This window comes from Protopterus annectens, chromosome 8.part0 (assembly GCF_019279795.1).
Source record: "Protopterus annectens isolate FY-2018-M chromosome 8.part0, PAN1.0, whole genome shotgun sequence".
Taxonomy (NCBI): domain Eukaryota; kingdom Metazoa; phylum Chordata; order Ceratodontiformes; family Protopteridae; genus Protopterus; species Protopterus annectens.
In genome coordinates this window covers 1447077204-1447095246 of record NC_056741.1, presented here as the reverse complement: position 1 = coordinate 1447095246, position 18043 = coordinate 1447077204, and the positions used below count along the sequence as shown (strand labels likewise).

At 40.0% G+C, this 18043-nt stretch overlaps 1 protein-coding gene across 2 annotated transcripts in view; it reads right to left on the bottom strand.

Moving 5' to 3' along the window:
- MCAM (melanoma cell adhesion molecule) overlaps window positions 1–18043 on the bottom strand; it is a 508421-nt gene that overhangs the window by 100638 nt on the left and 389740 nt on the right. For both annotated transcript variants that reach the window (XM_044081049.1, XM_044081050.1), the window contains exon 11: window positions 16324–16448. In XM_044081049.1, the coding sequence (XP_043936984.1) occupies window positions 16324–16448 (125 nt within the window). The remainder of the gene's footprint in view (window positions 1–16323; window positions 16449–18043) is intronic.

Here is an 18043-nt window from a genome sequence, read left to right as displayed (position 1 = left end):
CCGCAGTAGGATTCTTGAAGAGGAACTTGTGAGAGTCAGGTACTCTGTAATACCTGTCAGCTTTTCTGGGAGCTGGAGGTAAAGTGTCTGGGGAAAGGCTAGATTCCAAAAAAGCATCATCTACAATGTCCAGAACAGGAGGGATAGCTAAAGGCCTGTGTTGAGAAAGGAGTAAGAATTCCCTAAGCCTCTTTTTGGAGTCAGAGTAATCCTGTCTTTCCCAGTGGAAATGCTCCCTAAGAGTGTGCAAGGTTTCACCAAAAGAAAAATCTTCTGGAGGGGAAGCAGAGGGAATGGAATCCTCTGTATCAGAATCCTCATAGGTAGATAAGGGCAAATCCTGGTAATCAGAAGAAACAGAAATATCAGATTCCTGATCAGAAGAATCAGAAGGAAAATCAGTTCTAGGTCTCTTACAGGGGGAAGGCTGGCTTTCCCTAATTAAAGTAATAAGGTCTTCAGCCATTCTAAGCATTTGTTTTTTAGGCATATGGGCCTGAGCATGTGGTTTGGACGTCTGTTTTCTAGGCGTGGTGTGAGTTTTAGGCCTGAATGAAGAAGATGGCGTTGGTTTAAAATGCAAGTCTGTAGGCCTGAATACACCCTCAGAAGCCGGTGCCTGCACAGCGGCTCATCCACAGGTTCCATAGCCGAAGAAGCATCTTGTGGCATACCGGACTCCGAATGGGTCTCAGTAGATCTAAAGTAGCGGGTATCAGGGGCTGCGAAAGCGCCTCACTGAGTACTGGCGGTCTGGCAACTAGCTTAATGAAAGCATCGTCGGCAATTTTGGACCTATGCGGTCTGTCTCTGTCTTTATCCTTATGTTTTTACGGAAGATCAGTAGTTGGGTGGCTTAACAAAGCCATTTCGGTTTACGGATACCCAGTACCAAAATAATTTGCTGCAAAGATACCCCTACGACGAATAGTTTGGGGGTTGAACAAGGCACAAAACCGACAAGAGATGGACATTGTGGTCTGGGCCTAAGCAAGAAATGCAGTACGAATGAAAATCTTTATGAGATATTTTCTTTCCATAGATAAGACAATTGTATTGTTAACTTTTACTGAAATTGGTTAGAGCAAGAAAAAAGGATCCCCAACGGGGTACTTAGCTTTTTTGAAGACTTTGATTTTGAAACTCGAAAATGAAAATTTCAGGAGTAGGCTGACCGGCACTTGCGAACTGCTTCTGCTTCAGGCACCGCACAGCAAGAAAGACTGATGTAATGGTGTCGACTGCATGTTTTATACCCCTGACAACCTGACGTCATGGAAGGAGAGACAGCATCTGATGCAGGAATCCAAGGCCGGCTGAGGGACTACCTGCAGGCAGATACCAAAATGTGATGACTGCAACAGTGGAACATGAAGAACATCTGATCCAATGTTGCAGTGTGGCAGACAGTTGAAAAGCTACAGATGAGAAGAGTCCAAGTGGGCATTCCTAGACTTGCAGAAAGCATATGACAAAGTCTGATGCAAATTTAATGGAACGGAATGTTTCCATAACCTACAGCCAAGAATACTAATAAGAATAAAATGTACTAACAGAATGTGCAGCACATTAAGTACAAACAGGCTTGGGAACCAAGGTTAAAGAGGCAGGTAGACATTTATAGAGTTTGGGTATTTTAAGGAGATACTTCAGACACAGTGATCAGTTAGTTAGTTTGGACTGTTATGCAGCAAATTATTGCACTGAAGTCCTCAGAGGTTTGATACAGACACTCGAGAGTGTCTGCAGAAGTCAGGTCAAATATCCAGCATTCTAGAACATTAATTATATTATTCAGGAGGAAAGGAATAATTCTGAGTACAATGAGTGCTGTGGACATTATAATTTAGTCTGTTTCAGTATATCAGCACTAGTAATTGAGACAGTAAGATTTAACATTCTGAGTACAGAATTTATGGACAGTATAATGAGTGCAAAAGCTAGAGGCCATGGTGGTGCAGCGGTTAGCGTTGTCACCTCACAGCAAGAGGTTCTCCAGTTTGATTCTCGGCTGGAGAACCTTCTGTGTGGAGTCTGCATATCCTTCCCACAGCTGAGTGAATTTAAAGATATGCAGGTAGGTGCGTGCGTGTGTGGGTGTGCTTTCTTTGAAGGTTGGGTGCTGGGTTGGAAACTTGACATTGTAAAATTTCACTGCCAATCATTAGCAGACCAGAGTTCCGCTGTGGCGACCCCTATCCAGGAAAAGATGAAAGACAGTTTAGAATGTGTGGAAAGGCTATGGACATTATAATTTAGTCTACTTCAGTTTATCAGCACTGTTATTGGAGACAGTAATATTTGATTTGGATATTGTTGATATCAGCCTCCACAATATATAAAAAGCATTCTTAACTGAACTACAGTATATGCAGACTTTTATTCTGAAAGGTACAAAAAAATTTGCGACATAAAGGAAAGACTGGCACCTGTTCAGAGTTCTGGGTAATTAACAGATGAAGACTTTCATTCCATCCTCATTCTGTTTCTTCCAGTTATTTCCAGTTCATTCCAGTATTCTATAGTTCTTACAGTGTACAAGAAATGTCAGGTAGAACTAAAAACAAATAGTAGAAGCCAACTTCAAGTATGAAGGCAACATAAAACTCCCCTGTAATAGAATTCATAGGAAGACTCCATAAAGTTCTAGAAGGACTGTTCACATTGTCAAAATGGCCAATGATAAATGGCATTTCAGTATGTGGAAGTAAAACAAATCTCACATTGCCTGGCAAAATACTGTTTTGAGAACTCTATCACCAAGAAGAAGAAGAAGAAGAGGAAGCTACTAAAACCTAGATGACAAGAAAATAAACTTCAAAGAGCAAAAGTGCTTTATGCAAAAGGACAAGTAAAGTGTCTTATCGGATAAGGGGATTCATACAGTCTAGAGACCTAAAGCAAATGCTAGTTTTTAATTCTGTAGTACAAAGCCTTCTTAAACATGCATGCTCATTTAAAAAAAAACATATAAACAACCACCAGAGCCTTTGTAAGCCTAGCCATGCAACCCAGCCCTGAATAATATCCAAACCCTTACTAAATGTCACCACATTTTTATGTTACTGGCCATAATACAACTATTTCTTCACAATCTCTTATTACCTATTGTCTAACCCCTTCACTATTATCTCTCCCTTTCATTTGGGCCTCCTCAATACTCCTTCATAACATGTAACCATATTTATCCTATAATTACTTCACTGTCTCCTACTCAATATCTATTTACAGTTGATTCCACTTGAAAGTAACTAGGCTCTAATAAGCTTGATATCTAATATTTTCCTGTATTCTTTTAATTGTCATGTTTTCATTAACTGCCATATCATGACTATTCTATGTATGTTCATTTACTGTTTTATGTCTGCACAGTTATTATTTTTTGATTAACCGTCATACCTTTACTATTACTTTTTTACCACGTGACCCAACTGAATTCCTCTCCATCCAGCTGCTTCATTCTACAGTAAGTGTAGTGAGCACATAGTATGTCTGATAATTGTTGCTGCAAAAGTTAACATAATCACACTACCAAAGGAACTTTTTGCAGCTGAATTTCACCTCCAGTTGCAAAAGTACAAACAAAACAATACCTTCAGTTAAAATCTGTGTAAGGCAGTTCCCAAGAATCAAACTAAACTTAATTGTTTTCCTCACTTCTGCATCAGTGTGTTCTGTACTGTAGTGTGAATCTTCTGGAGGGACACCCCAACCCCACAGGCATTTTACTGCTGAAGGTGAAGCTAAATTAACACTTTAACAAATTTTAATCTAACAGTGTAAAAATTCCCTGGAAAGGCAATAAAAGCCCATAATAATAAAATTAATTGCTGTGGCTCATATCAAATATTTAGAGTTCAAAGACCTTGTGTTTATATCCATAAACAGTCTACGTCAGTGATTGTTTTTGGTATAAACCATCTGTGTGGGGGTTTAACTGCATTCCATTGAAATACCTGATTGGCCCTCCCCACATCTCAGTTGTTTCCCCAGTTACTACAGAATAATTTCAAATCAAAGTCACTGCAATAGTGCCTGTTCCAATTAATTTAGATGTTTGTTAACAGCAGTCTAGCAACTTGTGTTACTTACTATCTGTAAAATTATCAGAATTTGTCTTATCTCTTCTTGCTGCCGTTTTACAAATTGTTTCTCTGGTACTTAGTCCACCATGGGCTGGCCTGCTCCATTCAGCCCTCTCTATCCTCAGGCTTCAGCCTGCTGTCCTACCCTACCCCCAATTTCTGCCCACCCCTAATACAGCTACACCTCACTTACTCTGCCTGTTCTACTTATCCTCCTATCCTGTACCTAATTGCACTGTCCAATCACAACTTGTTCTCTTTATATTATCTCCTCCCATTTCTGTTCTAAATGCCTTCTCAAATCTCACACTGTTCCCTCTCCATCAATACCTACCTATTCTCCATACTATTATCACTGCGCATTACCTCACCTCAACATACTGCAAGACTTTTACAGCACTAACCATGCTCTTTCCCTCCTGTAACACCTTATTCATCCTCCTCCTCTCATTCCTAACATCCTCAACACTAGTAATAATAAATAAGCACACCTAAGCCATTAGTTCATCCTCACCTATCGACCATCTTCCTGCTCGCTACTCAAAAATCTCTTCAAGCTTATTTCCCATAACTCCATTCCACTGTTGTAAGCCCAAAATACTAAAAAAGCCAGTCCCAATGCCACAGTAATGGTTCTATCCATCTCTGCTAAAAATTCCATAATAAACAAATCATCTTTTTCAACCACACATCAGTGTGGTGACATCCACCTCAACCCTGATTCCAGTCAAAACCACAAACTGTAGAATACACCCTAAACATTTAAAAATAGTCACACTAAATATTAGAAGCATATGCAACAAAATCACAGATTTTCATGCCTGGATGACCCAACACAACCCAGACATCCTAGCCACAACAGAGATATGGCTAAACCCTGAAATACTACTCCCTGGTTATAATATTATTAGTCTCAATATAATACATAAAAAGCAGGTGGTATAGCTATAATCCTCCCAAATATGCTCACAGTAACTCCCTATACAGGAACAATCCCAAATTTTGGAAAAGCAGAAATCCAAATCTCATTCCTCCAACTTAATAGAGCCAAGAGCATATGCACTGCTGTGCTATATATCCCCCCTTGGACAGAACATTCCAATACATGAAAACATGCTATCCTGGATAGCATGTACAATCACAAATTAAGTTATCCTCATGGGTGATGTAAACAATGACTGGCAGTCTTTATCCACAAATTTAGTGATCAACAGCATGGGTGATGTAAACAATGACTGGCAGTCTTTATCCACAAATTTAGTGATCAACAGCATGGACCTTTTTTGGATTCATTCAATTTATTAATACACCAACAAGTATGGCAAAAATAATTCCCAGTATTCCATCCTGGATTGGATTCTGGTTACCAACCCTTCAAATTTTACCTCCTCAGGTACCTTCCCTGATAAACTACATGACCACCTGCCAGCTTATTCCCACAGCAGTATTACACAACTAACAAAGGAATATAAGCTCAAAACTACCTGTAATCTCTCCAACCTCTCCAAGGAGCCTTTCACTGAAGCTCAGATAGCAGCTAACTGGTCCATCCTAAAACACTCCCCTTAAACAATGCAGTTGAATACTTCAATGCAGCATTTCTAAATATTCTTAGCATCTTAACCCCACAGTATATCAAAATAAATAAAAACAGCAATACCACATGACTCACCAACCAATGCAAACTACTTATGAAAGACAGACAAAGCATGGATTAACTGGCAAAAGAATAAAATTGACAAAAATTGGCAACTATTCAGACAGCTATGAAATCAAGTCAAGAAACAAGTTAACAGAGATAAAAAGTCTTATTATATTCTGCTACAAGATAGTCATAAAAACAACCCTAAATAATTCTGGTCCTCCACATCCTGTTTCATCAGCTCAGGTTCAAAAAATAATCCTAATCCATATCCATATCCAGACATTCTCCCCTCTTTAAATAGCTAGCTATTTCAATATATACTTTATAAAATACATAGCAAACTTAACCTCAAACTCACCGAATACACCCCATTCTACACAGTCAACTTCTCCTACCTTAGACCCTAGCACATTTCCTTCACAAAACTCACCTATCTGCCACCTCTCCAATACATATACAGTCAACTCCACCCACTTTATCTTTCATCCAGTTTCAATAACTGTTATAAAAAAGCTTTTACATAAACTAAAACCTAGTTTTCCTCCTCAGCCGATAACCCCCCCCCCCGAATACCTAAATCTAACTGCAGATGCAATAGCATACCCAATCAGCATTCTTATTAATAGATCAATAACAGAATCCTGTGTCTCTAACTTTTGAAAAATGGCACATATTACCCCCTTACATAAAGGCGGTAATTCCAGACATTACACATTTCCTTCCCATAGCCATTCTGTCTCCCCTCTATAAAATCCTTTCAAAGATGTATACAACAACACTTTCTTCACTATCTCTTACAAAATAAGCTAATCACCAGTACACAACATGCACTTCAGCCAGACCACAACATCTCTACTGCATTACTATCATTTAAAGACACTGTCAATAAAGCTTGCAACTGTAATAAACTTGTATCAGCAGTATTTCTAAATCTATGAAAAGCCTTTGACATGGTCTCGCACAGTAAACTCCTTAATCAACTTTCCACCCTGAATCTAGCATCTCCATACATTCAATGGATCTCTAGCTACCTTCCCAACAGGCAGCAAGCTGTAAAATGGCATGGATCCAGCTCCGCAAATCTTCCCTCTTCCAGGGGAGTCCCACAAGGATCCATCCTTGGCCCTCTACTAGTCAATACTTTTATCAATAAGCTCCATTCATCTTCTTGTGAAGGCACCTTGATTCAATATGCAGATGACTCAATCATCATCTGCTCTTCAAACATCTTAACTTACCTCCATGAAATCACTCAACAAGCTGTCATCTCCATAGAAACCTAGCTTACAACAGCACAACTCCTACTCAACCCCCCCCCAAAAAACAGACTCCTCTTAGTTACCCACAAAACTTACACCCCTAACAAACATCTTTCAAAATCTTTTCAGCAAATGGCACTGAAATTGAATTAGTCCACTATACCAAACTATTAGGAGTCATAATAGATGAGAATCTTAAATTTTACGTCCTCATCCAGAGTAACGTCAAGAAAACCCATCAAAAGCTAGGCATGCTACACAGAAAGAAACATTTTCTGAGCACACCCAAAAAGTACTCCAGCCAAAACCTACCTTCTGCCCTCCCTACTCCATGCAGCACCAATTCTAACCAATTTACAATCCTCCATAAAAAAAAAACTTGAAAGCTGCTACAACAAAATTGACAAGTTTGCTACTAATTCATCTTCCTTTACCCATCACTGTAAACCTTTGCATACCCTTAGCTGACTGGAACTCCCCCCCACACACCTCTCCTACATTCATCTTATAACAATACATAAAATCATACACAAACCATTAGCCTGCCCAGCTCTTACCCCTTTAAACAACATATATTTTCCAAAAAGAACTCTTAGATCAGTAGACAGACAACTTCTCACCATAAATAAACCAAATAAATCCCCTGGTCAAAGCCTATACTCGTACTCAGTACAAAAAATGGAACTCCTTACCTCTAACCACATTAACTATTTCTAACCTACCCATCTTTAAATGCTCCCTAGAAGTAAACCTTACAAAATCTTGGACTTGCTCCTGTGTCTATCCTGGCTGAACTTACTCGCTAAATGTTTACTCACCCCCTTTTAACCTTGATTGCACTTCAAAACCCTCTCTAGCCTCCTACTCCACTCTTTTTTTTTACCCACTACTTTACCTTATTCACTTCATCACTGCAGACCTTCTACCTCTCTCTCCTTCCTCCCTACTCACTTAAGCTACCGTTCTTCTTATAATCTCCTTCTCTCAATCCTTCTTCTTCTATAACAATAATATGAGCACCTCTCTTATACCAAGACTTCACTCAATTTCACCTCACTGTCTCTAGTTGTGTAATCTCTAATATCTCTAAATATCATATTAGAATTGTCTCAGGCTCATTTATCACATACTGAGCTATGTTAACAAATTATATGACTACTGAGTTTTTCCTCACATATTTTCTCCAACTCATGTAATTTTTTTTATTGCAATCTGCTATGAAACATGTGTTTTATGTTTTTATCATTACATTTATTAATTTTTATGTTTTGTAGTGTAACATGATACTCTGTGATTTAAAATATTTGTACTTGATGTTTTGTAATGTAACATGAAACTTTGTGATTTAAAATATCTGTACTTGATTTTTGAAAGATTGTGATTGTGGAGCTTTTCTACCTGGGCCTTCACTGATAATGGGCACTTTCTGGCCCATTCGGGCATTCCCAGTAAAGAAATGTCAAATAAATAAATAAATCAAACAAATAAATTAACTTTCTATGTATGCACATTTATTACTTAAAACATATTACATCCACTTAAGTTTTGGATTTCGGAGCATCTTAGTGATATTAGATGTGGAAAATTGTCAAATGCTTTGTATAAATATACTCTGAAACATAAAATGGTCAGGTTCCAGTTTACTGTTTTTGACAAAATTACATTGAACAGAAATAAGGGAGATTGGCACACTACTTTAGATACTAAGGAAAAGGGTTGGATCATTAAGTTGTGGGGATTATTTTCACCAGGTCTTAATGAATGTTTGTAATTGGCCAATCAGATGGAAGCATTGTCTATTTAATTTCTATTGGATATGGTGGTTGTTATGCACTGATGAAGGGTGAATAGCTGAAACCGGTATGCAGGAATAAATTTCTGAAAAGAAATACTCTTTGGAATTTGTGTTTTTTGATTACTGAAGACTATGTGCTGGCTGTTGTTGCTGTTTTTCTAGTATTGTTGGGGCCCGTTGAGGTTGTGTTTTTGGCTTTAGCAAGTGCCACCAGGATCTGCTAGTGTGTATGTGGAGGGCTTATGCTAGTAGGTATTTTGCAGTGGGAGGCAGGGGGAGTTGGGGGGTGAAGTTTGAGCTGACTTTCTCAGAAAGCAGATTCAGTATGTCACTCTGCTCAGAGAAGGTGGCACCATTGACTATTACTTTAGTACACCGCTGTGTGCTGCCTTTGAGGTTATGGACAGAGCCATAGAAGGCCTTGTGGTTGCCTATAGCCCGTGAGGCTATCTTTACCTTGTAACTGGCCTTGTTTGACTTAATTAGACCTCTGAGTTTCCTGATTAGTTTAATTAGAGAGCTCTTATTATGGGAATTGTGCTTCCAGATTTTAGTCATTACTGTTTTCCTTTTGTTATATATCCTATTAAGGTTATGTTGTGTGGTTTTTGTTTTTTTTTTTTTTTGCACTTACTTCTAGTGGGTACAGCAGCCTCTATACAGCCATTTACATCACTGTATAGGGTCTCTGTGAAAAACACATTGAATTCAGGGTTAGTATGGTGCATTGAATTTTAACAAACTATTGCTTAATAGGATGTAGTTTGTTTTGGAATAGTTCCTAACTGTTACAGGGTTTGCTGGGGTTACCAATGCGATTTTTACTTTGGAGGAGACAGCTCTGTGGTCTGAACTCACCACTGAGGAAGTGGCACTGGGGGGGTAAGTACCAGGTCCAGAATGTTTGAACCTCTGGTGGGTGTACACACTAATATGGTCAAGGGTATCTGTGTTAATGTTGTGTCTTTCATCTTTTCCCGGTTAGGGGTCGCCACAGTGGAACTCCGGTCTGCTAATGATTGGTAGTTGAGTTTTACGTGCCAAGTTACCAGCCCTGATACACAACCTTCAATGAAGGTATGCCCATTCACGCATGTCTCCACACAGAAGGCACTCTAGCTGAGAATCGAACCGGACAGCATCTTACTGTGAGGCAACAATGCTACCGCAGCACCACCACTGCAGGTCAAAGGTATCTGTGTTAATAAAGACCAGAAATTGTTTTGTCTGTGAGTTTGCAGAAGTGTAAGTTACCCATTCTATTGAGGAGTAATTATACTCTCCCATGAGTAGGGTATTTGGTTTAATGGTCAGTGTCTCCAGTAGGTCTAGGTATGAATTGTGGTTTTCCTGGGACACAGATTGTGACCTATAGCTTGCTAGGATATGGTATGGGACTTTGTCTGTGGTGATTTGCACATTTTCAGGTGGATGGGAGATAGAAGGTTCACCCCGGGATCGCTCCAGTGGCTTTACTCGACAGAGGCACTGGGAGCTAAGGTCAGGTGACATGATGCCAGGGTAATCCTATGGGCTAGGCTTGTAAAGGCCCCAGGGCCATTAGCCTAGTAAACACCTATGAACCTATAAACTCCAGAGCATCATCCTGTTTAACCAAGCGAGAAGTGCACTTGTCACTAATGTAGATATAGACTCCTCCATCTTTTGTCCCTGTCTGTGCAGCCTATGGTCTAAATGTGTGGAAGGCACTCAAGCCTTGTACTGTTGGAGCATTTTTTTGTGGATTTAAACCATGTTTTGTTAATGGCACAGATGTCTGTATTCTCCCAAGTGAAGAGAGCTTGTAGGGCATGGAGTTTCTTGTTAAGGCTTCCAGCATTGAGCAATAATATCTTTAGGTTTCTTTGGGTTTTATTTGCTATGTCAGTAGGTTTGTCAATTTGGCATTGCCTAAAAAGGCTCTAAGGGGGTGGATAAAGTTTTAGCCAATATTCAGAAGCCTACAGGGAACAGGTGCAAACCATCCTTTGCAAAGCAACATGGTTTGTTATCCATGTCCTCCCATGCTGACAAGTATTAAATACCCCTTGAAAGACACCAGAAACAAAGCCAATTACTAAAGTCAATCATCTTTTGTTTGTACTATGTCATCACTCTTGGTGAAGGTAGAATGCTGCTCAACACAGGGCACATACCTGCCTGAGACACATATTCAGAGAGATCAATAATGTCTCTTTTCATATAATCCAGGGAGGTGTGCCTCGTGTCACTAATGCTCACTGGAATATGATAGAATCATACTGTTACCTGTGGTGTAGTGACTTGCGTGCAGGTGTAACTTTGTGGATCCAACTCCAGATAAGCAACTAATCATTATCTTCTTCTTGCTCAGTCTGGTGGGTGGGGGCTCTTTGTATCATACAACAGAGTCCCCTTAGACAACAGTCCTGGGTAATGTGTTTGCTTGCCTTATGGGCTTTGCTCTAGGGGCTCCACTGGGTGTAGGCATATGTGTGGTGTTTCCTGTTGCTTTGATGAGTGCTTTAGAGATTGCTGAGTATAGGCTTAGGAGGTCTTTGAGGTTCAGAAAGATTGCTTTAAGTGCCTCAGCATAAGTTGGTATATGTGTGTGGTGGACACTACCTGTGGTGGATATAATGTGTGTGTTCTTGACAACCTTGTTTGTATGCAAAATTTGTGCCTCCAGTGAAATTATGTATGTGCTTCTCTCACGTACTGTGTTTGTTTCCTTCAGGATTAAATGGTTGTCTGTGAACATGAGATAGTTGCTACTTTGTCTCAGAATGCCCATATCTACCAAGCTGGCTACAGAGACATTTGGAAATTTAATATCCATATTGTCCGAACCTATACTGGGCTGGACTACTGCAGGTTATGGACTGGGTTATACAGAGGTCTCCTTGCATTGTCAATGGGATTTGGCACTGGACTAGATTAGATTGTGCTAAGATTTGATAGTAGTGATGTTTGATGTGTAAACTAGCTGCTGTAAACTTGTCTCCAAGTAATAGGTTTGTTTTAGCCACACTAAATTACAGGTATCATTTCTAAAGGTAGTTTTATAGATAAAATTTACTATCTAGGCATTTATATATGTACAGTGTGATGTTAACCTCTTAATGTAAACACCAAAAAAGATTGCTTGAGAGTATAATACTACAATAAAAATTTAAACAAACTACTTGGACAACCCAGTTTCAAGCATTAGGGACCTTCAAAAAGATTTTAAAGCAACATCAACAAATTATGCAAAAATAAAGCAAGAGCACTCTAAAAAGTTAACTGAAATGCAAAAAAATAACAATGAATCTCTATCTGCCAAGGATGGATCAAGTTAACTGAAGTACAAAGCAATAAAATAAATCTTTTATCTGCCAAGGATGGAGCAGGATTAACTCAGGACCGTTTCAGTGTGTGGTGAGGGTGACAAGCAGATGGGACTCTGGGAAAATGAGCAGGAGACAATTTTGTAGTAAGGGAGATTTACTGAAGAGCAATACTGGTTTGTTGGGTGGGCACTTAGTATTATGATCATACAAAAAACAATGGGTGGCAAAAGTACTTAAAAAGCTTATACAACAGACAATAGCAATGAAACAGAGGAGGAAGGGACTTTTTCTTGAAAAGGGAGGTGGTTGTCTCCACCAGTGTCCAGATTATCCTAGACAAAAACTGTCAGAATATCCAGTGAGGAAGATTAGCCTCTTGAAGTGTGAGCTATATGATGGCTATCTATAGGTGCATGGAAACTGGCAACTGCTTTGTGACACTAGTTGATTCCATCAGGGTTTGGTAAAACTGAGATGCCTGTATGTGACTGTCTTTTTCTGAAGGGATAGCAGCAGAAAGTGATACCAAAGTAGGAGAGAGTAGAACCAGCAGTCTACAAATCTGTAGCTCTCCAGGCCAATGCCCTCCATTTCTAGTAGGACTGACAGTGTCACAGATGCCTCATGCTCTGTGCCTATAAAAGCTTAAGCTACTATTTTTTTGTTCAGTTTATTAAGTTTATTTTAAAAAGATATTCTTCCTTTGAAAGAGATGCAGCCAGTCCTTGGCCTAATAGCAGAAGCTTTTTATACTCTAAAAAGATACTCCGATCAAGTCCACTCCAGCCTAATGTCATTTTATTAAATGAAGTACAAAGCTTACAGTCAGAGAATTCATGAGATTTTCCAAAGCAGAGCATACTCTGAAGGTGAAAGTCCTTGGTGATTAACAGTCAACCACAAATATACTTGTTGGTGACCTTTCACAGGGATGTCACCAGCCTCATAAATCTCTCCAATTCACAGTCACAAAAGATCTAAAGGAAAACAGCAACAATACAATAAACTATAAAAAGAATCCTATCTGAGTACTAATCTTAACTTTGGAGGCTACCTGGATATCAACAAACTGATTTCTGTTCATTCATACATAAAAAAAATGAAGATTTTGTGTGTGTGTGTGTGTGTGTGTGTGTGTGTGTGTGTGTGTGTGTGTGTCCATGATACTTCCCTTTATATTGTATGTCCTACTGATGTCCATGGTCTGGGAAAGGCTGGGCCTCTGCATAGGCTGTCCAAAATGGTTGCACATTCATGACTTGTTCTTGGTGTAAGTGACTTTCTCTGGGGTAAGCCAGTTAGTCCTTACACCACTGTGAGTCACTTACAACAACAGCAACCCTTTTGAAATCTGGTTCTCAATTCTGGAATTTGGGAATACTCAGCTGCAGGGACCCAGTCTCTCAAGCAGTTGAATAAAGATCCCTGGTCAAGCAATTGAATAAAGATCCTTTGCTGCTTGTAAGATGGAAGGCTATAGAGGAGGAAATACAGACACCTACATTAAGACAAATAAATCCGAGTTCCATGAAAAACAGCAACCAGGCATGTCACACCTAATCCTATAACTACAAGAAAACCAAGACTGTGAGAGCTGTTATTGCCAAAAGTTGCAGATGGAGGTACCTGAAGTTGTAGCATAGCAAAAACTGTCCCAAAAGGATAATTGGATGTCCAGAAGGAGCAATCCTTTTAAATTCTCTAGCCCTGGAAACCCTCGAAGAAATCAAACACACACATGGATAACCAGAGAGTTACACATGATATTATAGACTGATATACTGCATTTAAGGGGGGAGGTTTAGCATAATGGTTAAAGTGTTAACCTCAGAGGTAAAAGGTGCAGGGTTTGATTCTAACCCCTAGCTACTGACTAGGCGTGTAGACTGACAGCCTATATGAACTTATTCATAGGTTCATAGGTAGGTACTAGGCTATCTGCCCGAGGGCATTTATAAGCCTAGCCAGAGTGTGTCAGCTTTCGCCACCCCATTGACTAATTGACTAAGCCTCTGTCAAGAAAAGCCAATGAAGTGATCCCAGGGGTGTATTTTCTGTTACCCATCCACTCGTCAAGGTTTCTCTTGAAGAGTGTTAGTGAGGGGCTCTGCCTAATGTAGTTAGGAGTTTTGTTCCAAATCATGGGGAGTCTCTATGACAGGAATCTATACCTCCAGCATGTTCTATTTATTGTTGTGGTGAGGTTTAGCTCACTACAGCGAGTGGCTCACAGTGACTTGGATTTCTTTAGGTGGAGCATGTCCATCAATTCTGAGTTGGACATGGCTTTGTAAGTCAGGCAGAGAGCACCTCTGAGTAAGCGATATGCCACTTAGTACAGCCGGAGTTTTTCCAATCGGGCTGCATAGGACATATGTTTGATGCCAGTAATCCTCTTGGTGAGGTACTTTTGTGGTCTTTCCAGCTGTTGGAAGTGTCTTGTGAGGTACATCCCAAATGGGGCATTGTACTCTATGATGGGTCTGATGAGTGACGAGTAGAGGGGCACTATAACCTCTTTATTTCTAGATGCGAACCTTTAGTAATTAGATGGGCTACATAGAAGGATTTCCTAACTACTTTGGCAATATGTATGTCAAAGGAGAGATTATGATCTACCTGGGTCCCCAGAACTCTTATTATCTCTTCTGTATTAAGGGGGCTGCCACCTATGTGGTAATTCATGGGTGTTTTGTTTTTCCAAATGGGATGACTATGCATTTTTTGGCATTTAGCTTGAGACCATGACTTTGACACCAGGTGTCCGTCTCAGTAAGGCCCTTCTGGAGAATGTCCGTGTCAGCCAGAGAGTCAATTATGGCTCCCAGTTTGCAGTCATCGGTGAACTTGGTTAGCCATAGTCCTCCCGTGTTTCTGTACTTCTGAGAAGTATATGGTGAACAGTAGGGGACCCAGGACCAAGCCTTGTGGGACACCACTTGTGACTGGTTTAGAGTCAGATCTGCAGCCCGCTGTTCTTACTGTGTGAGTTCTGTCTGTAAGCCAGTTGGCAACCCATCTTGTGACGTAGGGATTTATGTTCAGGCTGGTGAGTTTTTCTATAATGCCAGAGTGGGGAATGGTATCAAAAGCCTTGGTGAGGTCAAGGTAGGCTGTGTGAACCACCTTCCCCTCATCTATGACCTTGGTAACTGTCTCAAAGAAGTCAACCAGGTTTAGTAGGCATGCTCTGCCCTTAACAAAGCCAAACTGGGTCAGGTCAAGTGTTTGGAGGTTCCCAATGTCTTTGTTAATGAGTTCCATGATGATGTGCTCCATAGCCTTGCAGGCCAGGCTAGTCAGGCTTATGGGATGATAGTTACCAGGGTCAGTTGTGGCCCCTTCTTTGTGGAGCGGAATAACCATTGCTGTGTGCCATTCTATGGGCACATAGCCTGTTTTGAGGCTGAGGTTGAACAGTGTGTTTAGGTGGGGGGTTAGTTCATTCTGTAGTTCATGCAAGATGCAGCCTGGGACACCATCTGGCCCCACTGGCACTGTGCTTTTGGCTTTTGAAAGGGCTGTTTTCACCTGTGCGTCTCTGATTGCCGGGACACTACACTTTTCCGGTATTGTTGTGGGCCCTTTTGGGGGTGAGACGGGGTTGCCTATAAACCCATTAAAATATCTTTTAAATATGTAGAAAAGTATTACTTTCATGTAAGAAACTAATGAAGGCAGATTGGTGGTCCTGAAACTGGTTTATTGTTCAACGTCCTTGTTGCCATAGATTATTAAAGTTTTTTTCCACTATTATCTGGAGTGTCTTTGAGCAGTCCTGAATTGGTTAGGGTTAAGGTTAATTTTAAAATGATCAGTATAATGCATGTCACCTCTAAGAATGTAGACAAGACTTCTAAAGTTTGTGTTTATAAACCATCCTAATAAACCCAAAGACATCACAATAGAAGAAGCACAGCTAATGCTGGTCCTGTTTTACTTTCTGATAACACGATAACTCTGCAGATTTACAGCACTTAGGCATTTTTCTCATCTTTCAACAATGAAAACTGTCTTGGAAAGAACTGAAGTCTGTGCAAGACAGAACAATGGGCAGTGACACTTGGATGGAAGAGTGGAAGTGTCTCCTATGAATGTGGAAACTGAGATTTTTAGCCAAGTGGAGAGCAAGAAGACAAAAATGTTAGTTATGACTGAGTTACTTAGTTTTGTCAGATTAAGAATATTTTGTGATTTATTTTAATCAATGAAGAGGTGTTGTACATACCATTGTACCATTAATGCTCCAAGTGATTTCTGGCCGAGGGTATCCCATAGCCTTGCAGGTTACATTAACTATTTCTCCTTCATGCACCCAGAGTTCATCCGCCTTTAACTCAAATTCTGGAGCTCCTGTAATGACATAATTTGACACACTCAGACATTCAGCTAACATACCTTTTAAAAATATATATATAATAAAATATCCAAAAAAATATTATGTGACAGTCTGGTTTTAAATGCTGGCAAATGCTGCAATAATAGGAAGAGATGCCACATGCCATGATACAACACTCTTATGCCATGCCATTTATTTAGGTACAAGCATGTCAAGCTCCTTAACACTGTGGGCTGGTACCACCACAGCTAAATCATGAAGCAGCAGAAAATGAACACTTCTAGTATATCTCAGATGGTACACAAGGCATCAGTCCCCCTAGTGGCTCTGAGAAATACTACACTGTACTGTTCCTCACCTATGGCAGCAATCCTTTACAAAACGAACCCCAGTAACTATCTGCTGCAGGGGTGATTAGTACTTCTGTGTGAAGACCATGCATTTTTCCTGCTGTGGTTCTTAGCTGAATAATGGAAATGCTAAATCTGATGGGCTCTAACACTTGCGAAAATGGCACTGGTGTTTAGGTAAAGGGAAGAATGTACAACATAAACACAGGAAATACCTCTCAACCTCTTAGCACAAGAAACCTGGACAAAGCCTGACAGAATAGGAGATAAAGCCCCAAAAATAGGGACAGATTTTAAATATTATTCTTATAAACTTAGAAAATTGATAGAATAACAGGATTTGTCTTGTTATGCATTTTTCTGAAGTATTTGAAGTCTGAAATTCAAATGTATGTCATTATTTAGTGACTTCAGTCCTCAGATCATCCCAATGATTTGCTAGAAAACCACAGATTTTATACAAGACAGACCAGAAATATGAGGCGAAAATCTGGATAGTTGAGAGGTATGACACAGATAGATGTTAAGACTCAACTTGTATGCATCCATTGTTGTTTGCCAGACCCTTGGAGCTATATAAAAACTATGAATATGATAATTAAAATGCACATATGATTAATGTTTCTGTTCTAAGGCAGTTTTGTTTAATCTTGTACATACCATTTCAAAATATGATTCTGAGGTTGCCCCTCCAGAAAACAGATATGGACCTGGCCAAATATCCCAGTTTGGGTTTAGGTCCAGAAAGTTACAGGGGTTGTGAAACAAGTATCTAAGATGCTTTTCTACCCAAAAAGGGAGGAGTGAAGATGGTTATTTCCAGTGCAGTATTGTTTATATTGACAGGACAGCTCTGGAGCATGTACATACCCACCCCAGAGACACTCACTCACTCACTCACTCACTCACTCACTCACTCACTCACTCACTCACTCACTCACTCACTCACTCACTCACTCACTCACTCACTCACTCACTCACTCACTCGTCTCTTGTAGGTGTTTTTCTTTTGTTTAACTATACATGTGAACTGGTCCACAGACCCTTTTCAGCTACAATTTGGGACATAACCACCAGGCCAAATACAATAAGGACAGTTTAGAGTAGCCAATTAATCAAAAGGTTTTTGGTTAAGTGGTAGGAAAATGCAGCGCCTAGAAAGAGCTATTAACCACAGAGCTATCTTACCACCAAGTGCAGAAGATGGGGCCAGGTGTTACATAACTGAATTAAGATTGGGGGAAGAAAACAACACCCTG